This window comes from Pseudophryne corroboree, chromosome 7 (assembly GCF_028390025.1).
Source record: "Pseudophryne corroboree isolate aPseCor3 chromosome 7, aPseCor3.hap2, whole genome shotgun sequence".
Lineage (NCBI taxonomy): Eukaryota > Metazoa > Chordata > Amphibia > Anura > Myobatrachidae > Pseudophryne > Pseudophryne corroboree.
In genome coordinates, this window is record NC_086450.1 from 62818057 (window position 1) to 62845609 (window position 27553).

Below are 27553 nucleotides of genomic sequence, written 5' to 3' on the forward strand. Positions count from 1 at the left end.
CAGCACAAGCGTGGACATTGGGGCCCAAATAGCTCAGCACAAGTGTAGACATTGGGGCCCAAATAGCTCAGCACAAGCCTGGACATTGGGGCCAAAATAGCTCAGCACAAGCGTGGACATTGGGGCCAAAATAGCTCAGCACAAGCGTGGACATTGGGGCCAAAATAGCTCAGCACAAGCGTGGACATTGGGGCCCAAATAGCTCAGCATAAGCGTGGACATTGGGGCCCAAATAGCTCAGCACAAGCGTGGACATTGGGGCTCAAATAGCTCAGCACAAGCATGGACATTGGGGCCCAAATAGCTCAGCACAAGCGTTGACATTGGGGCCCAAATAGCTCAGCACAAGCGTGGACATTGGGGCCCAAATCGCTCAGCACAAGCGTGGACATTGGGGCCTAAATAGCTCAGCTCCAGAGTGGGCACATGGGCACAAATAGCTCAGCTCCAGAGTGGGCACATGGGCACAAATAGCTCAGCTTCAGTGTGGATACATGGGCCCAAATAGCTCCACTCCAGCTTAGACACACATGCCAATAGTTCAGCCCCTGTATGGGGCCACAACGGTGCAATGTAGGCTGAAGGACCACAATACTCACATGTAAACTGGGGTGATAAGTAAGGACTCCATTGTCAGACAGTGTGACATATTTTTTCTTCCATTCCTTATTTAGCGACTTTCCACTTCGCTTTAGCAGCATTCCCTACAAAAGAAAGACAATAAGTCCAAGGCCAGAAATTTCACAAGAATACAGGACATTGATAAGAGAAATGTCATAGTAGTAAATAGGTCCTAAATGGCACAGAAAATATTACATACATGTTTTTGCATATTGCTCAGGTTGTGAAGCTGTCAGTCATCTTAGTAGCAGGGAAATCCTTCCACAATGGTGGACAGGAAACCTGCATATTTAAATCTATTAATACTAGTGGAAGGTACCATATTGCTAGCTCTGCTGCAGTTACCTGAAGAACTCCAGTGGGTAAAGTGCCATCTAGTGGCTAAATCATCCTGAAAAATGGTGGAATGAGAAAGCAATGCAATACCCAGCAAGAGGGCCCATTCAAAAAATTTTTTATATATTTATTTTAATGAAAAATAACAAATCTTTACTATAAATGACGCTTTCTTACAGAGACGCCATTACAAAATGTAGTAACAGACAACTGCACTGCCCCATACTGAAGCAAATACAGAGATACAGAAACACAGAATGTGATGGCAGATAAGAACCACTTGGCCCATCTAGGCTGCCCTAAACAGATTTACACGCACACAATTACACACTAGGGTCAATTTTTTGGGAACCCAATTAACCTACAAGTATATCTTTGGAGTGTGGGAAGAAACTGTAGTACCCGGAGGGAACTCATGCAAGCACAAGGAGGACATACAAACTCCACACTTATCGGGCCATAGATGGGAATCGAACCCATGACCTCAGTGCTGTGAGATAGTAATGCTAACCATTACACCATCCGCACTGCCTTACATCATCCAATATAACCTTATTTATTACTATTTTGACAGAAGCGACACCCCTTTAGTGTTTATAAACATGGGGAACCATAAATCATACGCTAACGCACATATTGAGAAAATCATTGAAACAATTTGAACAAGCACCCTTCACTATATACAACCTCCCATCACGTCGTAAATAGGCAGCAAACTCCCGGACAGTGTACCTAGAGCCGGACCCCACAGCCAATCAGAAGGCGTCCGACAGGCACACAATCTGGAGGTGCAATAGGACTCAATCCGGTAGAAAACCTTAGAATAGAACAATTATACTTTTGATCTTCTCCAGGGCCAGATGCATCATTGCTTGGAAAGTGATAAACTGGAGAGTGAAAAAGTACCAGCCAATCAGCTCCTGACATTTTTCAAACAGGGCCTGTGACATGGCAGTTAGGACCTGATTGGCTGCCCATTTTATCACTCTCTAAGCGATGATGCATCTAGCCCTCAGACTGAAAAAAGTGACACTGCAGCAGCTGCCTTCAGACAAGCAGCACGGTCTGGCTCCAAAGCACCAAGTAAAGGCTTGTGCTACATAAAGGACCACATTATAAACAGGGGTGTTGTCTAAGAGTCAACAACTGCTTTAATAAAGGCATCAACTCTTATACACAGTGATGTCATCACTTCAGCATTTTTGTTTTAATCACAAATAACAAACTGAGACTTGGACGGGACTTAGAATTTACAGTAAGTAGCTTTATATTATTTGTCTACTAACACTACTATAATTTACTACAGTGGGTACATTGTTCCATTTATGTAAGAACTGAAGGGCCCATTTACCAATGATCACATATTCAATGCGATCTGTGCGTGATACTATCACCTGAATGTATTAATGAGCACCCGGAGGGAAGAGCCAGTCCCTGCGATGTGCTCAGTGAGTTGCTGGCCACACTGCACCAGCTGCAACGAGCAACCGCCATGTTCAGACGGCGGTAGCTGCGGACGGGAATGGAGGGATTGCAGCTGGTAGTGGAGATACCTGCTGTGGTCCCACCATCACACATAGGGGGGATACTTAATATTTGCGGCTAACCCCCCATTAATGTACCTTATAGTATGCTTGTAGTGCACAGTAGGGGTTACAGTGTTACATACTGTTATAAAGCACAAATCCGCTTTTAAGTGCAGTGTACATACAGATGTGTGTTCATACATGGATGCAGGCGCGCCAGGTCCCGTGAGGCTCTGCCAGCACTGAACGTCTTTATGCAGAAAATGCGTCTTAGTCGGAATGCGATGTGGCTAGGATGCGACAGGAGACTGTGCTGATTAATTTGATATATGGCACGTGTACATCTGCGCGCAACGGAGTCTCTGAATCTGTACACGAAGTGCTACAATGTAGCAGCTGCAGCTTTTTTCCCCAATACAAGTTCCGTTGTGCTTCATATACAGACTCAGTCACACACACACACAGATATACATTGCATTGCTATTAAGACACATTTTTGGCAAAAAAAATACGTCCAACGCTAGACGATTATCACGAGACCTGGAGCGCCAAGACGGCACGACTGCAGAAAAGATGTATATGTACACATCTGTAAGTAATGCCTGGGTAAGAGCTCAATGACAAGTGTATCACCAGTGACAGGCCAAACCACAGGTTAAACGTAGTGAGCAAGGAATAAACACTACCCTTATGTATGCGCCCCAGTGTGACGTTACATAGAAGGCAGATGCCGCCGCCCCCCTCCCTCCTACCCGGGGCTGTCACAACACAGCGCACACACTCCTACATGGAAACACAGCTCAATAGCAATTATTTACCAGCAAAGATTTATCGATCCGGTACTGCCTGCAGGAGGAGAGGTTGGTGGGGTAGAGACTGACCAGGGGCAGGGAGGATCTGGTGGAATGCGACACAGATGATGGAGACACGGGCTAAAAACCTCTCCCATCTCAATATCAATCCCCTTTACCTGACCGGAGTAAATTCTAATAAGCCTAGAACTGAGCAACAGCAAACAGAGAAACCAAACAGTAGACGTCCATCTAATATTAAACCTATTGGTATGATGCCTGTGATCACTTCCAATGATCTACGTTACATCCTAATAGAGAGGCCAAAGGATGCACAAAAAAGGGGTCTGTGGGCGCGCTGCATAACAGGGGTATTAAGGAAAGGCGACACTGAAATCTGGACAAGTTGTGGTTAGAGGCCCACTGTGATTACATCAATAAAAGGGTTAATTCTACGGAACACAAAGCTGCTATACGTTCCGCAAGTGTACGGCGTGGACCCCTGGTCCTGACGTGGTTAATCAGAGCGCTCTAATCACACCTTCTGTCGGCAATATTTCTGCCGCTGTGTAGGAGGGGGGGCTGGTGAGCACTACACGCTAATAGAGCCGTCCGAGGCTCCCACAAGCCCCTGCTGTGTGCGGAGAGGAAACTTGTTATTGTCGCTGTCCTATTTGCTAAAACCTGGGGAATAAAAAGAAGAGAAGAAAAAAAACAAAACAAAAAAAAAAACAATAAAAGGATGTTGGTGGCGAGGTCACGTCACCCCGGTGACCCATCTGTCATTACCAACATCTCACCGCTGGGAGGACATCACACAGGAGCCGGCTTCAAAGAGCCCTGCACAGGAGCACTGCTAATGATAAGTAAATCCAACGCGAATGCCACTAATTGGCTAAACCGCTCACCTCTCCACAGCTCAGCAGTAATTTACAATAATAAAGAGAGGGGAGACAGAGACAGGAGACTCTCAGTGCCCTGTGCCGACACCCCCCTCTCCACACACACACACACACACACACACACACACACACACACACACACACACACACACACACACACATGCACATTATAATAACGATAGATACATTCCAGTAGAAATACAGAGATGGGGAAGGTGAGGGGCGACGGCGGAAGCTGAGAGAAGATGGGGGCAGAGGTGTAACAAATTCTTTTTGTTTTATTATTCTCTTTTAATTGATTCATATGCCTTCCTGCGGCACAAGCGTTACTCCTTCCTGTGCCAAGGGAAGAGCCCGGTTTAGGATGCCGTTTGAAAAACGGAGAGAGGTCTAAATGCAGATACAGGACGGAAGGTTCTAAGGAACGTTCAGAAATGATTAAGCAAACTGCAGTTTGGGAAGAAATCTAGTTGGTTGGTCTAAACCCCCCCCCTTCCCCTTCCCACATTCTCTGTCCTATAAAAAGATATGTCCTAAGTAGGGATGAACCAAATCCATATTCCACCACAGGAGATGCTGCCAAAGACCAAATCTAATTTCAACCCTAATCTGCCTATTAAAATTAAGGTGAGTCTTAAATGCTAAAATCTCAGTGGCAACTGTAACTCCTATAAGGAATAACTCTGTATATAACAGAACAGAAGTCACTGCTCCTATGGGACAGCTAATAGGCTCCGTGCATCTAGTTCTGGGCATTTATATTCCCTTTGCAGCGAAAATCCCAACCAAACCCGGCAGGGACAGCGAGACCAGGTGCTCATGTCATACTTTGCACTTTATCCTCAGAAAGATCCTATCATTTAAAAACAGTTAAAGCCAGAAATAGGTGACACTGTGGACACGGGTGGGTGGTAATGACCTCCCCAAGGTTTCAATCTCTCCAACCTGGGGTCCATTATTAAGATGCTCCATCACCTGCCCCTCCTGCTGTCCCCTTCCTATCTCTCCCAAGGCCAACAATTAAAAAGAACTATTTTCTCCCAGCTGGAGGCACACAGAGCTGCAGCAGCAATCCCCGGCATAACGACGGTGTCTGTGCCATTGTGTGGGCCACTTGTAGTGGGAGAGGCAGCCCATGGTACAACGTCTGCTCCTACCTATGTGCCATACTGAGGCCAGGAATAAAGGCTCTGACCTCTCCAAAAAGTTCCTGTAAAAGATGTGTACTGTCATTAATCCATTATGCAGCTGATGGCAGGTGCACCCTAAACAACACACTGTCTCTTATATCTTGCAGTCTCAGTGCATAGACGCTAAGGAGGAATACATATGACCAATACCAAACTTCATTTAGTGGTGAATAATCACAATCCATTTGGATACAAGAATAATACACAAGTGCTTTTTCATTTTTTTCCTAATACGTTAACGGTCGGGGTGCCCCTCCAGATCTGGCTTTGCAATTACTAATTTTTGGGAACTACACATGGTGGATATTACCTATGGTGCATAGTGCTTAGGATTCCCGCCTTCCCCCTTTTCCCCAAGTTTTTTGCACCATCCCATATAAGACTCCCCGGTAAGTCTATCCACCATAAGTGGGCAGCACAGTGGTTAGCATGACTGCCTCATAGCAGAGGGCAGGAGTTTCATTCCCGGATACTGTCCATATGTGTGGAGTTTGCATGTTCTCCCTACGATAAGAGTGGGTTTTCTCTAGGTGTAACGGATTCCTCTCACCACCAAAAACATTCTGGTAGGTTAACTGGCTGCTGACATAAACCCTAGTGTGTGCGTGTGTGTGCCAATGTGATAGGGAAAACAGGGGCAGATGTGTTAACTCTGGAGAAGTGATAAAGCCTTGATAAGTGCAAGGTGATAATGCACCAGCCAATCAGCTCCAATATGTACATTTACAGTTTGGAGCTGAATGACTGGTGCGTTATCACCTTGCACTTATCACTGCTTTATCACTTCTCCAGGGTTAATACATCTGCCCCATAGATTGTTAGCTCCACTGGCGCAGGGACTGATGCAAATGACTGACCTATCTGTAAAGCCCTGCGGAATATGTGTGCGCTAAATAAATGTTAATAAATAATGAGATAGACAATCAGCGTGGTATTCTTCTAATCCCTATCCATAATACCAGGTCCCCTAGCTGCCCTCACCCCTCAGCCACGGAGAAAGACAATTCTAGTGAGACATTGCTGAGTGCTTTGTAAAAGGTCCTGGATGCAGCCCTGGATCCCTGCGTACGTATGGTGGCTCGGTGCAGGATATCAGCCCGGCTCCTGCTTGCCTCATCATTAATTCTCTATCTCCTCATTCCCAGCTATCTGCCTCTTGTCATGAAGATGAAAGTGACATTATGCTTCTAACATTAAAATCATTTGATACACAATGTTTTACGAGAAGGACATTTAATGGCTCATTTAGCACAACAGTTATTAGATTTTAGTCAACAATTAAAGGGTGGCAGGATAAAAAAGCAGGGTCTGCTCTTTTTTCGCTCTTCAAAATATACATCTTCACAGCTCCTTACACATGACAGCTCTGGAGCCTAAAACATGAACATTATACTGGAGCTCAGATTGATACCACGCGGCTGGGGAGGCTTGGGCGTGCAATCTATAACAGGAGCCTCTCTCCCGCCGGTTAACTCTTTAGCTGGCGGGGCAGTACCAAGTCCCCAACTGGTACCGACCTCAACCATCGGCGAGAACGGACTAAGCACTAGATGCTATAAAGTCCTGTGCGCTATTGTTCTGTGACCCACTGGGGCTTCTTTGCAAAAAAACATCTTGGCCCCAGAGGTGGCCGCATCCTCCGCATCTCACAGACCCCCCCCCCACCCCCCCCTCTCTCCCTGACACAATGAGTCGGATACTGTCATTCATCTCTCTCTCTGCATCTCCACGCAGCGCACATTAGCTCACATTGTTATTAGCAAATACAAATGGAAAACAAGGACAGACACATTTATTACTAAGTGTAGAGGCTCCGTGCGGCCGTCTCGAGGTGCCGTGCAGACAGTTTACAGCGCTCCCTGCGATTTTTCACATCTTTTCTCATCTAACCTGGATTTCATATTCAACATTTAAGTGCCATGCAGAGTGCCAACCCCAATTTGTTTCATATTTTCTGGCCTTGCGCATTCTGCGCGCTCGCTTCTGCACCGATAACTGTTGGGCAGCAATTAACGTGGGCAAATAAACACAAAACTGCAACGAGCCTCTAACGAGCCTTTTTTTTTTTTTTTTTAACTTCACAGATTCTCCTTGAGAGCGTATGATACAATTTATTTACAGACAGCGCGGTAATACCAGGGGATCATTGCTCGTCAATTCACTACACTAATTAAAATCAGTTGACGAAAAGGAATATAGGGTTATTAACAGTTTGCATGAAAACAGAAGTGTGTGAGTATATGTATATATATATCTATCTATCTATCTATCTGTGTGTATATATATATATATATATATATATATTACTAACCCTATCTATTGAAAGGGGTGTAGGGTTTATACAAGTAAAAGCCATGGACAATTATATATATATATATATATATATACACACACGCACACACACACACACACATATATATATTTAAAGAAAACAGTAAATAAGCATTTCTGCCGACCCTGCCGTCCACAGGGCAGAGCCCCATCTCCAGCCCCCCCCCCTCCCTGTATACTGTCAGCGACAGGAGCTACCCAGAGAGCGGCTAATGGGATTAAACGGCGGCTTTAATTTTAATGAACAAAGTTGCCCGTAGCAACATAAGCGGCAGCGGAGGCTCCGTTATCATTAATAAAGCCTAGACAACATTAGAGGCCCGACAAGAGCACAAAATAAAAACGAGAAAAAAGCCCCCGGCCCCCCACCTCCCGCTGGGCTAAATTGGCTGCCCAATTTTTCTTTAAGTGTCCGCACTATTTAGAAGGCAATTTATTAATTTTTGTCATCCATTGTCACTTTGACAGGCCATCACTTCCCCATCCCGAACTTTACAGAAAACTAATTGAAGGACTGGCAGTATTTATGAGGGATATTATTTATCAATTACGTCTGATAATGATACTCTGCCCTGCCACCTTGCTCAGCCCTCCCCCGCCCTCTCTTCCCCCCCTGCAGGCCTGGAGTGTCACATTGCACAATGACAGACATATTGTATCTCTGAGGGCAGCGTGCCTAGAGAGAACACCAATCTTTGTGACACCGGATCGGGAACACGCTCTACCCACTCTCCCTAAGAGTTAAATATCCCTAACTGACCCAAGTAACCTCAGACTTCCACTTTTCAGCTTCTACAGCTAGTCTCTATATCTAGGCTTTAAGGTGTATTGTGCTCCGTCTATCAATGAAATCATTATGCTCTATTTAAAAATGAGTAGAAATTATCACATTAACCGAGTTAACGACAGTAACCGTTAACGCAACCGAACGCAAACAAAAATGAGAAGATCAAATTTCCTTTCCTGCAGAATTCATATGCTTGTGGTTTATTCTCCGGAACTGCCCCAAAAGTTCCAGTACGGTTCTAAACTATTTAAGGTGTTTAAGGTGCCGTCCGTTCTCTCATTGCAATAAAATTAAAAATAAGAAATTAAGTTAGTATTTTAATATATATTCCATATCTATCTATCTATCTATCTATCTATCTATATACACACACATTACAAAAAAGGCAGCGGCACTCCTGGATTTCTCAAAAGTGCAAAAACAAACGTTTCAATACAAGTTTTTGCACGTTTAACCAATCCGGGAGTGAAGCTGCCTTTTTTGTACTGTATGCATGATTCCATTTGCGGAGGGCACCCTGGTTTGTATTTTGTCTGCAGCAAGTGCCGGGCATTCTACTGGGATATAAAATATATATATATATCTATATCATTTTTTTTTGTTACTAAATAAACCATAACTCCTGACTTCTCACCCACCAGTTTGGGGGCGAAGTCACTGGTCCTTAGCCAGATCGTGGACTAAATTATTGGTTCTGCAGAGCTTACAAAAGACTGTCCGAAAAAACCGTAAGCCTCGTTTTTAGAACCCACGACTGTCACTCCGCCATGTAGTTCGCCACGCACGATTTTAAGCCACCTGTGAGTGTAACCACAACACACGGAGTTAATTACACAAAAAACACAAGCCATAAATGACATACGGAAAGGATTTAGTGTTATCTGTGCTTATATCAGATCTCCAATATACTGTTGTAAGCAGGCTACGGAGCCTCCAGTACAGGAACATTTTCTGCCAGGCACAAGATAAGACAGGGAGGCAGTAAGCCAAGGTACCGTGCTAATGGACAGTAGGCACTGTGTGTCCAATCCCCAGTAGGACATGACTGACTTGTGCTCGGACCTTTTCTGCCTGTGCTAGAGAATGGCGAGGAGACAGACTGTGTACAGAGCGAGATGGGTGACAAGGTACTGTCAGAAGCGGATCAGAGGAAGATACAAGAAAATAAAGGCGAGAAAGAAAGAGAGGGCAAGGTAGATAATGGAAAAAACAATTTGTGGAAAGAAGATTAGCGAGCGGAGCAAAGTGCAGGAGAATGTGTGGATGGAGTGAAGGGAGGGAGCAAAGTGTTCACAGATAAACTTCCCCCTAATCACAGAGGGATCAATCAAAGCACTGGATCCTCTTCTCAGTCTGTGAGTGATAAGACCCCGAGCAGACACGCACTGAATAACGCTCATTTGCAGCTGCATTGTTGGTGGGAATGAAGCAGGAGATAGGAACCATGGGTGGCCTTTGTGATGGGGGTAATACTGATTCTGGGAAGAGTAGGGCTGACGGTCTCTAAACTTCCCAGGCCTTTGTTGGGAGATGTCAGGCCGCTACATGAGTGACACAGGCGGACAGTGCTAGGGGGGAACTATCGCTGCCATGAATAGGTGCCATCACCAATGGGTTCACTCCTTCAGCTCATCCATCATCACCCTGGGGACACAGGGAGGGCCAGTGGCCAGGCTTGGCCAGAGATAAGTGCGTATGGCAGCCAGGACAAGGACAGGGAAGGGCAGGCCCGGGGGACACAGAAGGACAGAGATTGTGATAAAAAAAATAAAATGATTCTCTACAAGCGCGTTATCTGATGAGGGTTCTGGGTAATTAATTATAAACTCAATTACCTAACGCTTACTTCAGCACTCTCTATTCATTAAGGGATAGAGCCTGACTTGCTGATAAGTTTCTGTGTGCACACAGCAGAGGGCTCAGAGCCCGGATATTACCAGGGACATGCAACGCGAGTAAGGCAGGTTACGGTGCCGTAAATTAGACGTGCGCGACAAGCTTGGCAGAGACGTACAGCGTGGTGTCAATGAGCTATTTAAACATAATCCTATTGTGACATCCAGTGTGCGCTATGTATTGTCAGGAGAGTAGATCCAGTCATTGAGCAGAGCACGTATAACACACAATGGAAGAGATGTTCAATGACAACTTTGCAGAAAGAATGCCAAGAAGGAGGGATGGGGACTAGCCCCCTTAAGTCCGACCTCTGTTCCTCGCACGAGACGCGCCAGACGAAACTCCAGTGTCCTTCTCGCAGGGAGTCGTGACGGTGGGTCGTTAGTATTCACAGGAATAATTAGGGCTGCAGTTAATTTCATTAGAGGCTCCGCTGCTAAATGAAGCAGATTATGAGACACCTTTTTATTACAAGCCGTGAAATTACAGCCTGTCAGCTGCCAATTGCAGAGTAAAACAAATGAATTACAGTGTAAATAACACAGGGAGGAAGGCGGCGTCTGCAGCGTGCAATTACTCAGAGGTGGAGTCACGGCACCTGCAGCTCTACAGGAGATGTGTTACCTCTACAGAACCCGGAGACTGTGCAAAACTGCCCGGCAAAGCCTTGCAAAAGTGATGGGGAGGAAGGTTTGTTGGCCATTTAACCTACTGAGTACCAGAATGATATCCAACACCCCAATTAGGAATGTGCTGTGGCCCTTTCTTTTGGAAAGAAGTGATGTACTGGCCTTAGAAGTGGGAAACAAAGTGATTTATTCCGTGTAGATTTTGTGGAGACAGATTTGTGTGGCTCTAACTCTCACTCTTTCAGCAACTGTGGGTCTGTGCTTGACATAATAATAGCCATTATTACTGGTAATCAGTCATTACTGGGAGGAATGGTCTCTACAGGTGAGGCACTCTGGCTCTATTTGCATGATTACATTCACGCCCCTGGGCAGTCCACCTCCAACCTCATCCTGCTTTTCATTCCGTTCTCTAGGTAGGACTGTAATGGCTTGTAAGCATTGTGGATATAAGTACTTTTTTTTCTGCCTGTTTAATTAGAAGTGTAACAGCATTTACCTTTATTTTTACTTCCCAAACTGTGTATATATATGCTGTTCTTCTAGAACAGGCTCGGCCAAAAACGGGGCACTCCCATCAGCTGGAGAGCCACTGGGTTCTTATATCTGCTCTAGAGCAGCTTTTGGCACTCCAGCTATTGTGGAACTACATATCCCAGCATGCTCTGTAACAGGTATGCTGTTAGGGTATGCTAAATCTGTGGCAGGAAAGGCTGGGATGCGTAGTTTCACAGCAGTTGGAGTGCTGGATAATGCCTACCCATGCTCAAGAACATAGATTAAACTTGTATATCCCCGATCAGGTAAGTCCTTAGGGAGAAAATGTATTTTCCAGTATACTGAGGTTGGCAATTACAAAAAAACAAAAAAGCTGTAAGTTCTAGGTAATGAGGAAGAAAGGGAAAAAAAAAAAAAAGAATAAAAGATTAGGCTACTTAAAGAATCTGCCCACAGCTCTCAAACATAGGTGTAAATAGAAGATGCATCCTGACGTCTGTGGATCATGACCTGCTTTATACAATAGGCCTGTCCTCCAAATTACCTGAATTATTCACAATGCTGCCCGGGTGCCATCCATGGCAGGATATCAGAATGATTTATAGAGAAGCTGTGTGGCGGGCACTATTACCTGCAGGGCATGGTGAGACGTGTCGGTTAATTATTGGGAGGTTAGGTTCCAGAAAGGGCATAGTCGGAGGTAGGAAAAAAGGAGCCATGGGAGCGCAGGGGTTAAATCAGGCAAGACTCATGTTCCACGCAAAAATGCTGTAACGCATATAACCTTGTATGTGAATAATAAACGTGTGTAATCATTCTCAGTGCTAATTCATCAGCACCTCCTGCCACACTGCAAGGGCCAGGACACAGTTGTAGTAATCACTTGTCAAGAGCTCAAGGGGCAATTTTAGTGGAAAACTAATGCGGTAAACCCAGATCACCAAGTATCGCAAGCCTCCAGGCAGCAGAGGGATTAATTTTACAGCAATTTGACTGCCACTAATAATTAATTTCCCCGCTGCACAGAAATGTGCTATCAAACCATTTGTGCAGACTAGTCAACACCTGGGTCTAGACTCTGAAGTCAGAGAACTCCTAAACAGACAGAAACAGAAGTATCAGGGGGTGTTACTGATACTTAGCAACTATAGGGCTACATGTGGCAGGGGGGCAGAGTGGTTAGCATTTTTGGCGATAGGAGTCCCATTCAGGGCACTATCAGTGTGGAGTTTGCATGTTCTCCCCATGTTCCCATGCAGTGTCAGAGGAGGGCTCACTGTTGCCCTGTCCCAGCACTGAACCCCTGACGCCACAAGAGGGGGTGGGAACAGAGGCAATAGTAGTGGACAGCTGCACCGATGCTCTACACACGCTGCACAGTGCATACCCGGCTCTGGCCACAGGGTGTTAGCCAGATGCATGGGCCATGGGGCAGCTACGGTGACGGCCCTAGGGCGACGGCATCACTTGCACAGCCCTTCCTACAGCACTGTTTGCATGTGTCGCAGTCTACTTAATAAAAAAACATGCTATTCGATTTAGGCATCCGATAAAATGAACCCATGTATGCGTCATATAGTCCATCTTTCTGAGGGGAGATCCAGATGGCCAGTGCGGGAGGTGGGCCCAACCCCAGAAGTGAAGAACTCCTGACATTGCAAAAAAGGGGAGACTCATGAGACACATCCCCCCTCCATGTCCATTTCTTTAGGAAGTGGGCATTCTGCGGGGTATCCGTTTGGTTGGTCGACCATGTTATGGTCGACAGTCATTAGGTCGACATTGACATGGTCGACACATGAAAAGGTCGACATGCGTTTTTCCAAAAAATTTTGTTTTGGGGAACTTTTCCATAGTTTACGATCCACGTGGACTACGATATGGAACGGTAATCTGTGCCGAACGCAGCGGTAGCGGAGCGAGACACCTTGCCCGAAGCATGCCGAGCAAAGCGAGCCATGCGAGGGGACGCGGTGCACTAATTGGGGTTCCCCGTCACTTTACGCAGAAAATGACACCAAAAAAAGTGAACCCCCCCTCATGTCGACCTTTTCATGTGTCGACCTTTTCATGTGTCGACCGTTTGTCCATGTCGACCAATAGTGGTCGACCTAATGACTATTGACCATAACATGGTCGACCATTCATACCGGAACCAAGCTGCAGGAGGGTGGCCTGCTCTCGCTGCAGTCTGTGCAGATTTCCCAGAATTCGGGAGTCTGGCAAAAGTTCTGAGTACGCTAGCATGGTCTGTGCATGTGTGTCTCTGTGTGATGGGAATATAGGTTGGTACCTCAGCCAGACTGATATGAATAAATAAGAATTTACTTACCGATAATTCTATTTCTCGGAGTCCGTAGTGGATGCTGGGGTTCCTGAAAGGACCATGGGGAATAGCGGCTCCGCAGGAGACAGGGCACAAAAAGTAAAGCTTTACGATCAGGTGGTGTGTACTGGCTCCTCCCCCTATGACCCTCCTCCAAGCCTCAGTTAGGTACTGTGCCCGGACGAGCGTACACAATAAGGAAGGATTTTGAATCCCGGGTAAGACTCATACCAGCCACACCAATCACACTGTACAACCTGTGATCTGAACCCAGTTAACAGTATGATAACAGCGGAGCCTCTGAAAAGATGGCTCACAACAATAATAACCCGATTTTTGTAACTATGTACAAGTATTGCAGACAATCCGCACTTGGGATGGGCGCCCAGCATCCACTACGGACTCCGAGAAATAGAATTATCGGTAAGTAAATTCTTATTTTCTCTATCGTCCTAGTGGATGCTGGGGTTCCTGAAAGGACCATGGGGATAATACCAAAGCTCCCAAACGGGCGGGAGAGTGCGGATGACTCTGCAGCACCGAATGAGAGAACTCCAGGTCCTCCTTAGCCAGGGTATCAAATTTGTAGGATTTTACAAACGTGTTTGCCCCTGACTAAATAACCGCTCGGCAAAGTTGTAAAGCCGAGACCCCTCGGGCAGCCGCCCAAGATGAGCCCACCTTCCTTGTGGAATGGGCATTTACATATTTTGGCTGTGGCAGGCCTGCCACAGAATGTGCAAGCTGAATTGTATTACACATCCAACTAGCAATAGTCTGCTTAGAAGCAAGAGCACCCAGTTTGTTGGGTGCATACAGGATAACAGCAAGTCAGTTTTCCTGACTCCAGCCGTCCTGGAACATATTTTCAGGGCCCTGACAACATCTAGCAACTTGGAGTCCTCCAAGTCCCTAGTAGGTGCAAGGCACCACAATAAGCTGGTTCAGGTGAAACACTGACACCACCTTAGGGAGAGAACTGGGGACGAGTCCGCAGCTCTGCCCTGTCCGAATGGACAAACAGATATGGGCTTTTTTGAGAAAAAACCACCAATTTGACACTCGCCTGGTCCAGGCCAGGGCCAAGAGCATGGTCACTTTTCATGTGAGATGCTTCAAATCCACAGATTTGACTGGTTTTAAACCAATGTGATTTGAGGAATCCCAGAACTACGTTGAGATCCCACAGTGCCACTGGAGGCACAAAAGGGGGTTGTATATGCAATACTCCCTTGACAAACTTCTGGACTTCAGGAACTGAAGCCAATTCTTTCTGGAAGAAAATCGACAGGGCCGAAATTTGAACCTTAATGGACCCCAATTTGCGGCCCATAGACACTCCTGTTTGCAGGAAATGCAGGAAACGACCGAGTTGAAATTTCTTTGTGGGGCCATCCTGGCCTCACACCACGCAACATATTTTCGCCACATGTGGTGATAATGTTGTGCGGTCACCTCCTTTCTGGCTTTGACCAGGGTAGGAATGACCTCTTCCGGAATGCCTTTTTCCCTTAGGATCCGGCGTTCCACCGCCATGCCGACAAACGCAGCTGCGGTAAGTCTTGGAACAGACATGGTACTTGCTGAAGCAAATCCCTTCTTAGCAGCAGAGGCCATAAGACCTCTGTAAGCATCTCTTGAAGTTCCGGGTACCAAGTCCTTCTTGGCCAATCCGGAGCCATGAGTATAGTTCTTACTCCTCTACGTCTTATAATTCTCAGCACCTTAGGTATGAGAAGCAGAGGAGGGAACACATACACCGACTGGTACACCCACGGTGTTACCAGAACGTCCACAGCTATTGCCTGAGGGTCTCTTGACCTGGCGCAATACCTGTCCCGTTTTTTGTTCAGACGGGACGCCATCATGTCCACCTTTGGTATTTCCCAACGGTTTACAATCATGTGGAAAAAACTTCCCGATGAAGTTTCCACTCTCCCGGGTGGAGGTCGTGCCTGCTGAGGAAGTCTGCTTCCCAGTTTCCATTCCCGGGATGAAACACTGCTGACAGTGCTATCACATGATTTTCCGCCCAGCGAAAAGTCCTTGCAGTTTTTGCCATTGCCCTCCTGCTTCTTGTGTCGCCCTGTCTGTTTACGTGGGCGACTGCCGTGATGTTTTTCCCACTGGATCAATACCGGCTGACCTTCAAGCAGAGGTCTTGCTAAGCTTAGAGCATTATAAATTTACCCTTAGCTCCAGTATATTTATGTGGAGAAAAGTCTCCAGACTTGATCACACTCCCTGGAAATTTTTTCCTTGTGTGACTGCTCCCCAGCCTCTCGGGCTGGGCTCCGTGGTCACCAGCATCCAATCCTGAATGCCGAATCTGCGGCCCTCTAGAAGATGAGCACTCTATAACCACCACAGGAGAGACACCCTTGTCCTTGGATATAGGGTTATCCGCTGATGCATCTGAAGATGCGATCCGGACCATTTGTCCAGCAGATCCCACTGAAAAGTTCTTGCGTGAAATCTGCCGAATGGAATTGCTTCGTAGGAAGCCACCATTTTTACCAGGACCCTTGTGCAATGATGCACTGTTTTTAGGAGGTTCCTGACTAGCTCGGATAACTCCCTGGCTTTCTCTTCCGGGAGAAACACCTTTTTCTGGACTGTGTCCAGAATCATCCCTAGGCACAGCAGACGTGTCGTCGGGATCAGCTGCGATTTTGGAATATTTAGAATCCACCCGTGCTGTTGTAGCAGTATCCGAGATAGTGCTACTCCGACCTCCAACTGTTCCCTGGACTATGCCCTTATCAGGAGATCATCCAAGTAAGGGATAATTAAGACGCCTTTTCTTCGAAGAAGAATCATCATTTCGGCCATTACCTTGGTAAAGACCCGGGGTGCCGTGGACAATCCAAACGGCAGCGTCTGAAACTGATAGTGACAGTTCTGCACCACGAACCTGAGGTACCCTTAGTGAGAAGGGCAACTTTGGGACATAGAGGTAAGCATCCCTGATGTCCCGGGACACTATATAGTCCCCTTCTTCCTGGTTCGTTATCACTGCTCTGAGTGACTCCATCTTGATTTGAACCTTTGTAAGTGTTCAAAAATTTTTTAGAATAAGTCTCACCTAGCCTTCTGGCTTCAGTACCACAATATAGTGTGGAATAATACCCCTTTTCTTGTAGTAGGAGAGGTAATTTAATTATCACCTGGTGGGAATACAGCTTGTGAATTTTTTCCCATACTGCCTCCTTGTCGGAGGGAGACCTTGGTAAAGCAGACTTCAGGAGCCTGCGAAGGGGAAACGTCTCGACATTCCAATCTGTACCCCTGGGATACTACTTGTAGGATCCAGGGGTCCTGTACGGTCTCAGCGCCATGCTGACAACTTGTCAGAAGCGGTGGAACGCTTCTGTTCCTGGGAATGGGCTGCCTGCTGCAGTCTTCTTCCCTTTCCTCTATCCCTGGGCAGATATGATCTTATAGGGACGAAAGGACTGAGGCTGAAAAGACGGTGTCTTTTTCTGCAGAGATGTGACTTAGGGTAAAAACGGTGGATTTTCCAGCAGTTGCCGTGGCCACCAGGTCCGATGGACCGACCCCAAATAACTCCTCTTCCTTTATACGGCAATACACCTTTGTGCCGTTTGGAATCTGCATCACCTGACCACTGTCGTGTCCATAACATCTTCTGGCAGATATGGACATCGCATTTACTCTTGATGCCAGAGTGCAAATATCCCTCTGTGCATCTCGCATATATAGAAATGCATCCTTTAAATGCTCTATAGTCAATAAAATACTGTCCCTGTCAAGGGTATCAATATTTTTAGTCAGGGAATCCGACCAAGGCACCCCAGCTCTGCACATCCAGGCTGAGGCGATCGCTGGTCGCAGTATAACACCAGTATGTGTGTATATACTTTTTATGATATTTTCCAGCCTCCTGTCAGCTGGTCCTTGAGGACGGCCCTATCTATAGACGGTACCGCCACTTGTTTTGATAAGCGTGTGAGCGCCTTAGCCACCCTAAGGGGTGTTTCCCAACGCGCCCTAACTTCTGGCGGGAAAGGGTATACCGCCCCTAATTTTCTATCGGGGGGAACCCACGCATCATCACACACTTTATTTAATTTATCTGATTCAGGAAAAACTACGGTAGTTTTTTCACATCCCACATAATACCCTCTTTTGTGGTACTTGTAGTATCAGAAATATGTAACACCTCCTTCATTGCCTTTAACGTGTGGCCCTAATAAGGAATACGTTTGTTTATTCACCGTCGACACTGGATTCAGTGTCCCTGTCTGTGTCTGTGTCGACCGACTAAAGTAAACGGGCGTTTTAAAACCCCTGACGGTGTTTTTGAGACGTCTGGACCGGTACTAATTGTTTGTCGGCCGTCTCATGTCGTCAACCGACCTTGCAGCGTGTTGACATTATCACGTAATTCCCTAAATAAGCCATCCATTCCGGTGTCGACTCCCTAGAGAGTGACATCACCATTACAGGCAATTGCTCCGCCTCCTCACCAACATCGTCCTCATACATGTCGACACACACGTACCGACACACAGCACACACACAGGGAATGCTCTGATAGAGGACAGGACCCACTAGCCCTTTGGAGAGACAGAGGGAGAGTTTGCCAGCACACACCAAAAACGCTATAATTATATAGGGACAACCTTATATAAGTGTTTTCCCTTATAGCATCTTTATTATATATTTCTAACGCCAAATTAGTGCCCCCCCTCTCTGTTTTAACCCTGTTTCTGTAGTGCAGTGCAGGGGAGAGCCTGGGAGCCTTCCCTCCAGCCTTTCTGTGAGGGAAAATGGCGCTGTGTGCTGAGGAGATAGGCCCCGCCCCTTTTTCGGCGGCCTCGTCTCCCGCTCTTAACGGATTCTGGCAGGGGTTAAATATCTCCATATAGTCTCCGGAGGCTATATGTGAGGTATTTTTAGCCAAAATAGGTTTTCATTTGCCTCCCAGGGCGCCCCCCTCCCAGCGCCCTGCACCCTCAGTGACTGCCATGTGAAGTGTGCTGAGAGGAAAATGGCGCACAGCTGCAGTGCTGTGCGCTACCTTTAGAAGACTGAGGAGTCTTCTGCCGCCGATTCTGGACCTCTTCTTACTTCAGCATCTGCAAGGGGGCCGGCGGCAAGGCTCCGGTGACCATCCAGGCTGTACCTGTGATCGTCCCTCTGGAGCTGATGTCCAGTAGCCAAGAAGCCAATCCATCCTGCACGCAGGTGAGTTCACTTCTTCTCCCCTAAGTCCCTCGTTGCAGTGATCCTGTTGCCAGCAGGACTCACTGTAAAATAAAAAACCTAAGCTAAACTTTTCTAAGCAGCTCTTTAGGAGAGCCACCTAGATTGCACCCTTCTCGGCCGGGCACAAAAATCTAACTGAGGCTTGGAGGAGGGTCATAGGGGGAGGAGCCAGTACACACCACCTGATCGTAAAGCTTTACTTTTTGTGCCCTGTCTCCTGCGGAGCCGCTATTCCCCATGGTCCTTTCAGGAACCCCAGCATCCACTAGGACGATAGAGAAAATAAGAATTTACTTACCGATAATTCTATTTCTCGGAGTCCGTAGTGGATGCTGGGGTTCCTGAAAGGACCATGGGGAATAGCGGCTCCGCAGGAGACAGGGCACAAAAAGTAAAGCTTTCCGATCAGGTGGTGTGCACTGGCTCCTCCCCCTATGACCCTCCTCCAGACTCCAGTTAGGTACTGTGCCCGGACGAGCGTACACAATAAGGGAGGAATTTTGAATCCCGGGTAAGACTCATACCAGCCACACCAATCACACTGTACAACCTGTGATCTGAACCCAGTTAACAGTATGATAACAGCGGAGCCTCTGAAAAGATGGCTCACAACAACAATAACCCGATTTAGTTAGCAATAACTATGTACAAGTATTGCAGATAATCCGCACTTGGGATGGGCGCCCAGCATCCACTACGGACTCCGAGAAATAGAATTATCGGTAAGTAAATTCTTATTTTCTCTATCGTCCTTGTGGATGCTGGGGTTCCTGAAAGGACCATGGGGATTATACCAAAGCTCCCAAACGGGCGGGAGAGTGCGGATGACTCTGCAGCACCGAATGAGAGAACTCCAGGTCCTCTTTTGCCAGGGTATCAAATTTGTAGAATTTTACAAACGTGTTCTCCCCCGACCACGTAGCTGCTCGGCAAAGTTGTAATGCCGAGACCCCTCGGGCAGCCGCCCAAGATGAGCCCACCTTCCTTGTGGAATGGGCCTTAACAGATTTAGACTGTGGCAGGCCTGCCACAGAATGTGCAAGTTGAATTGTGCTACCAATCCCACGAGCAATCGACTGCTTAGAAGCAGAAGCACCCAGCATTGTTGGGTGCATACAGGATAAACAGCAAGTCAGATTTCCTGACTCCAGCCAACCTGGAAACTATATTTTCAGGGCCCTGATAACATCCAGCAACTTGGAGTCCTCCAAGTCCCTAGTAGCCGCAGGTACCACAATAAGCTGGTTCAGGTGAAACGCTGACACCACCTTAAGGAGAAACTGGGGACGAGTCCGCAGCTTTGCTCTGTCCGAATGGACAATCAGATATGGCTTTGTGAGATAAAGCCGCCAATTCTGACACTCGCCTGGCCGAGGCCAGGACCAACAGCATGGTCATTTTCCATGTGAGATATATCAAATCCACAGATTTGAGTTGTTTAAACCAATGTGATTTTTTAGGAATCCCAAAACTACGTTGAGATCGCCCAGTGCCACTGGAGACATCAAAGGGGCTGTATATGCAGTACTCCCTTAACAACTTCTGGACTTCAGGAACTGAAGCCAATTTCTTTCTGGAAGAAAATCAACAGGCCAAAATTTGAACCTTAATGGACCCAATTTGAGACCCATAGACACTCCTGTTTGCAGGAAATGTAGAAATTAACCTAGTTGAAATTCTTCCGTGGAGCCTTCCTGGACTCACACCCTGGCACATATTTTCACCTAAGTGGTGATAATGTTGTGCGGTCACCTCCTTCCTGGCTCTGACCAGGGTAGGGATGACCTCTTCCGGAATGCCTCTTTCCCTTAGGATCCGGCGTTCACCCGCCTTGGCGTCAACGCAGTTGCGGTAAGTCCCGGAACAGACACGGTTCTTGCCGAATCAAGACCCTTCTTAGTATCTCTTGAAGTTCCGGGAACCAAGTCCTTCTTGGCCAAACCGGAGCCACGAGTATAGTTCTTACTCCTCTCCTTCCTATCATTTTCAATACATTGGGTATGAAAAGCAGAGGATGGAACACATACACCGACTGGTACACCGACGGTGTTACCAGAGCGTCCCAGCTATTGCCTGAGTGTCTCTTGACCTGGCGCTTCAGGTGGGACGCCATCATAACCACCTTTGGTCTTTCCCAACGGTTTACAATCATGTGGAAACTTCCAGATTAAGTTTCCACTTTTCCGGGTGGAATTCATTTATGCTGAGGAAATCTTCCCAGTTGCCCACTCCCGGAATGAACACTGCTGACAGTGTTATCACATGATTTTCCGCCCAGCGAAGAATCTGTCATTGCCCTCCTGCTTCTTGTGTCGCCCCGTCTGATAACGTGGGCGACCGCCATGATGATGTCCTACTGGATCAGCACCGGTTGACTTTGAAGCAGGAGTCTTCCTAGGCTCAGAGCATTGTAAATTGCCCTTAGCTCCAGTATATTCATGTGGAGAGAAGTCTCCAGACTTGACCACACTTCCTTGGAAATTTTTTCCCTGTGTGACTACTCCCCAGCCTCTCAGGCTGGTATCCGTGGTCCCCAGAACACAGTCCTGAATGCTGAGTGTGCTGCCCTCTAAAAGATGAGCACTCTGCAGCCCCCACAGAAGAGACACCCTTGTCCTTGGAGACAGGATTATCCGCTGATGCATCTGAAAATGCGATCCGGACCATTCGTCCAGCAAATCCCCTGAGATCTGCCGAATGGAATCGCTTCGTAAGAAGCCACCATTTTTCCCAGGACTCCTGTGCATTGATGCACTGATACTTGGCCTGGTTTTAGGAGGTTTCTGACTAGGTCGAATAACTCCTTGGCTTTTTCCTCCCGGAGGAACACCTTTTTCTGGACTATGCCCAGAATCATTCCTAGGAACAGCAGACGTATCGTCGGAAAACAGCTGCGATTCTTGGAATATTTAGAATCCAGTCGTGCTGTCGTAGAACTACTTTAGATAGTGCTCTTCCGACCTCCAACTGTTCTCTGGAACTTGCCCTTTTCAGGATATCGTCCAAGTAAGGGATAATTTAGATGCCTTTTTTCTTTGAAGAAACATCTTTTCGGCCATTACCTTGGTAAAAGGCCCGGGGTGCCGTGGATAATTCAAACGGCATCGTCTGAAACTGATATTGACAGTTCTGTACCACGAACCAGAGGTACCCTTGTTGAGAAGGGCAAATTTGGACATGGAGGTAATCCTTGATGTCCAGGGACACCATATAGTCCCCTTTTTTCCGGTTCGCTATCACTGCTCTGAGTGACTCCATCTCGATTTGAACCTTTTATGTAAGTGTTCAAAGATTTCAGTTTAGACTATGTCTCACCAAGCCGTCTGGCGTCAGTACCACAATATAGTGTGGAAAAATAATACCCTTTTCCTTGTTGTAGGAGGGGTACTTTGATTATCACCTGCTGGATATACAGCTTGTGAATTGTTTCCAATGCTGCCTCCCTGTCGGAGGGAGCCGTTGGTAAAGCAGACTTCAGAAACCTGCGAGGAGAAGATGTCTCGACTCTCCAATCTGTACCCCTGGGATAATACTTGTACTATCTAGGGGTCAACCTGCGAGTGATCCCACTGCGCGCTGAGACTCTTGAGACTACCCCCCCACCTTGAGTCCGCTTGCATGGCCCCAGCGTCATGCTGAGGACTTGGCAGACGCGGTGGAGGGCTTCTTTTCCTGGGAAGGGGCTGCCTGCTGCAGTCTACTTCCCTTACCTCTATGTCTGGGCAGATATGACTGGCCTTTTGCCTGCATGCCCTCATGGGAAAGGAAGGATTGAGGCTGAAAAGACGGTGTCTTTTTCAGCTGAGATGTAACTTGGGGTAAAAAGGTTGGATTTCCCAGCTGTTGCCGTGGTCCCCAGGTCCGATGGACCGACCCCAACTAACTCCTTCCCTTTATACGGCAATACTTCCATGTGCCGTATGGGATCTGTATCACCTGACCACTGTCGTGTCCATGACATCTTCTGGGTGATATGGACAACGTACTTATCTTGATGCCAGAGAGCAAATATCCCTCTGTGCATCTCACGTACATATATATAGAATGCATCCTATTAAATGCCCTATATGAATAAAATATTTTCAGTCAGGGAATCCGTCCAAGCCAACCCAGCACTGCATCTCCAGGCTGATGGCGATCGCTGGTCGCAGTATAACCACCGTATGTGTGTATATACTTTTTAGGATATCTTTCCAGCTTCCTATCAGCTGGCTCCTTGAGGGCGGCCGTATCTGGAGACGGTAACGCCACTTGATAAGCGTGTGAGCGCCTTATCACCCTAAGGGGTGTTTCCCAACGCGCCCTAATTTCTGGCGGGAAAGGGTATAACGCCAATATTTGCTATCGGGGTAACCCCACGCATCATCACACACTTCATTTTATTTTATCTGATTCAGGAAAAACTACAGGTAGTTTTTTCACTCCCACATAATACCCTTTTTTGTGGTACTTGTAGTATCAGAAATATGCAACACCTCCTTCATTGCCCTTAACGTGTGGCCCTAATGAGAAATACGTTTGTTTATTCACCGTCGACACTGGATTCAGTGTCCGTGTCTGTGTCTGTGTCGACCGACTGAGGTAAATGGGCGTTTTTAACGCCCCTGACGGTGTTTCTGAGACGCCTGGACCGGTACTAATAGTTTGTCGGCCGTCTCACGTCGTCAACCGACCTTGCAGCGTGTTGACATTCTCACGTAATTCCCTAAATAAGCCATCCATTCCGGTGTCGACTCCCTAGAGAGTGACATCACCATTACAGGCAATTTCTCCGCCTCCTCACCAACATCGTCCTCAACATGTCGACACACACGTACCGACACACAGCACACACACCGGGAATGCTCTGACAGAGGACAGGACCCACACTAGCCCTTTGGGGAGACAGAGGGAGAGTTTGCCAGCACACACCAAAACGCTATAATTATATAGGGACAACCTTATATAAGTGTTTTCCCTTATAGCATCTTTATATATCTCAATATCGCCAAAATCAGTGCCCCCCCCTCTCTGTTTTAACCCTGTTTCTGTAGTGCAGTGCAGGGGAGAGCCTGGGAGCCTTCTCTCCAGGCTTTCTGTGAGAGAAAATGGCGCTGTGTGCTGAGGAGATAGGCCCCGCCCCTTTTTCGGCGGGCTCGTCTCCCGCTATTTAGTGAATCTTGGCAGGGGTTAAATATCTCCATATAGCCTCTGGGGGCTATATGTGAGGTATTTTTAGCCAAAATAGGTTTTCATTTGCCTCCCAGGGCGCCCCCCTCCCAGCGCCCTGCACCCTCAGTGACTGCCGTGTGAAGTGTGCTGAGAGGAAAATGGCGCACAGCTGCAGTGCTGTGCGCTACCTTTAGAAGACTGAGGAGTCTTCTGCCGCCGATTCTGGACCTCTTCTTACTTCAGCATCTGCAAGGGGGCCGGCGGCAAGGCTCCGGTGACCATCCAGGCTGTACCTGTGATCGTCCCTCTGGAGCTGATGTCCAGTAGCCAAGAAGCCAATCCATCCTGCACGCAGGTGAGTTCACTTCTTCTCCCCTAAGTCCCTCGTTGCAGTGATCCTGTTGCCAGCAGGACTCACTGTAAAATAAAAAACCTAAGCTAAACTTTTCTAAGCAGCTCTTTAGGAGAGCCACCTAGATTGCACCCTTCTCGGCCGGGCACAAAAATCTAACTGAGGCTTGGAGGAGGGTCATAGGGGGAGGAGCCAGTACACACCACCTGATCGTAAAGCTTTACTTTTTGTGCCCTGTCTCCTGCGGAGCCGCTATTCCCCATGGTCCTTTCAGGAACCCCAGCATCCACTAGGACGATAGAGAAATTAAATATTCTTTGCAAAGCACTGAGTAATATGTCAGTGCTCTATAGATACAGGAAAGACGTGGCTACTCAGATGACAAAGGGGCACAACTGATGCAGTCGATCAATAACCACAGAGGGGGCGAGATCACAGTCCTCCAACTGCATTCTCCGTCAGTCCTGATTAACGTCTGAAAATTCTATTAGTCTGTAGATCGGGATGGGCAAACCTTTGGGCCCAAACACACTGCAATTTGCGGATAATTAGGTCTAAAACAACCTAATTGGCCAGCAGAATTGCTGCGTGTATAGGCATTTTTACACACAACTCGCCGAGATCGCCTATGACAACAGAGCCTAAGCAATTAATGTTTCAACAAAGAAATCCTTGATATGTAGCATTTTGATGGATCTCAAGAACACAACCTGACTCCCACAGGATACGTTAATTAGTACCAAAGTAATTAGTCAAAACACAGTTAGAAATGTAGACGCAGCCAAACCTGAGCCACAGTCTAGTGCACTGCAGCGTGTGGTACATCGGGTTAACGGTCTTCCATTGCGATGTATTCGGTATTACGGAACACACATATAATATAAAAATAAACTGCTGCCAATTATTTTTCTGCTTTCCTATATAGGATAGTGACAAGTAATTACCACCGCCTAAAAAGCAGTATACACTGGATGCCATGCGTTCAGGTACATGCAAGCGATCGGATAGGATTTCCATATAAATATGGGATGGAAGGCTTTTGCTGCTGACTTATTGGACATTATTGGACCTAGACTCAGTGGGTTTGGATCATAAAAAAAAAATGGAAATGGGAAAGAGTACAGAAAAGAACAAAATAAAACAAATATATAGAGAAATGAGTAACTATGAGAATTGGACAAAAGGCCTTATTTGCAGATGTCTTTCTTCGATTAACGCCTCCTGCGACACTGTACATAGACTTCCCATGGTCCTCGCAAGGCCTTTGCCCTACAAATCAATTTATTCACGTTCCCCAGAAGAAGAACCAGCCCGTTACAATGACAAACACACAAAGCTTGTTCGTAATTAGCACTTAATTAGTACCAGGGAACAGATGTTGTTAGAGCTTCAGCAGCCACACAGGTTCTGTAAACAATGCTTATAAATCTAAATGAACGTATTAAGCACAATGTGCCTGTCAGCAGCGCCCAGAATAAATATGGAGAGACCAACCTGCACAGCGCAAATTAGAAAGTCGTGTTACGAGTCCTGCTTTTCCTTCCTTATCAATACCGTCAAACCCTGTATACAGATCATTTACAGTAACACACCTCATCAGTGCCACCAAAGCCTCATCAGTACTAATAGCCTATGTATACAAACAGTAATCAGAAACACACCTCATCAGTACCAAAAGCCTATGTATACAGGCAGTAATCAATAACACAGCTCATTAATACCACCAAAGCCTACGTATACATACAGTATTCAGTAAAACCTCTCATCAGTACCTAAAGCCTACGTATACAGGCGGCATTCAGTAACACACCTCATCATTACCACCAAAGCATACGTATATATACAGTAATCAGTAACACACCTCAACAATACCACCACAGCTTATGTATACAGATGGTATTCAATAACATCAGATGGTATTCAATAACATACCTCATCATTACCATTAAAGACTATGTATACAGGTAGTAATCATTAACACACAACATCAATACCAAAGCCTATGTATACAAAAAGAAATCAGTAACACATCTCATCAATACCACCAAAACCTATGTATACAGACAGTAATCAGTAACACACCTCATCAATACCACCAAAGCTTATGTGTACAAACAGTAATCAATAACACACCCATAACCTATGCATAAAATAAGATTTGAAACCTACCGGTAAATCTATTTCTCCTAGTCCGTAGAGGATGCTGGGGACTCCGTAAGGACCATGGGTTATAGACGGGCTCCGCAGGAGATAGGGCACCTAAAAAGAACTTTGACTATGGGTGTGCACTGGCTCCTCCCTCTATGCCCCTCCTCCAGACCTCAGTTAGAGAACTGTGCCCAGAGGAGATGGACAATACAAGGCAGGATTTAGCAATCCAAGGGCAAGATTCATACCAGCCCACACCAATCATACCATGTAACCTGGAACATACATAACCAGTTAACAGTATGAACAAACAACAGTAACGGTCCAAGACCGATGTCAACTGTAACATAACCCTTATGTAAGCAACAACTATATACAAGTCTTGCAGAGTTTCCGCACTGGGACGGGCGCCCAGCATCCTCTACGGACTAGGAGAAATAGATTTACCGGTAGGTTTAAAATCTTATTTTCTCTTACGTCCTAGAGGATGCTGGGGACTCCGTAAGGACCATGGGGTTTATACCAAAGCATCCAATCGGGCGGGAGAGTGCGGACAACTCTGCAGCACCGACTGAGCAAACGCTAGGTCCTCATCAGCCAGGGTATCAAACTTGTAGAATTTAGTAAAAGTGTTTGACCCCGACCACGTCGCCGCTCGGCAAAGTTGTAAAGCCGAGACGCCTCGGGCAGCCGCCCAAGAAGAGCCCACCTTCCTAGTGGAATGGGCCTTAACCGAATTTGGTACCGGCAATCCAGCCGTAGAGTGAGCCTGCTGAATCGTATTACAGATCCAGCGAGCAATAGTCTGCTTTGAAGCAGGAGCGCCAATCTTATTGG

At 46.8% G+C, this 27553-nt stretch overlaps 1 protein-coding gene across 7 annotated transcripts in view; it reads right to left on the minus strand.

Annotated features, from left to right (window-relative positions):
• AGAP1 (ArfGAP with GTPase domain, ankyrin repeat and PH domain 1) overlaps window positions 1-27553 on the minus strand; it is a 636024-nt gene that overhangs the window by 116031 nt on the left and 492440 nt on the right. For all 7 annotated transcript variants that reach the window (XM_063933229.1, XM_063933230.1, XM_063933228.1 and 4 more), the window contains one exon: window positions 600-704. In XM_063933229.1, coding sequence (XP_063789299.1) covers window positions 600-704 — 105 coding nt within the window. The remainder of the gene's footprint in view (window positions 1-599; window positions 705-27553) is intronic.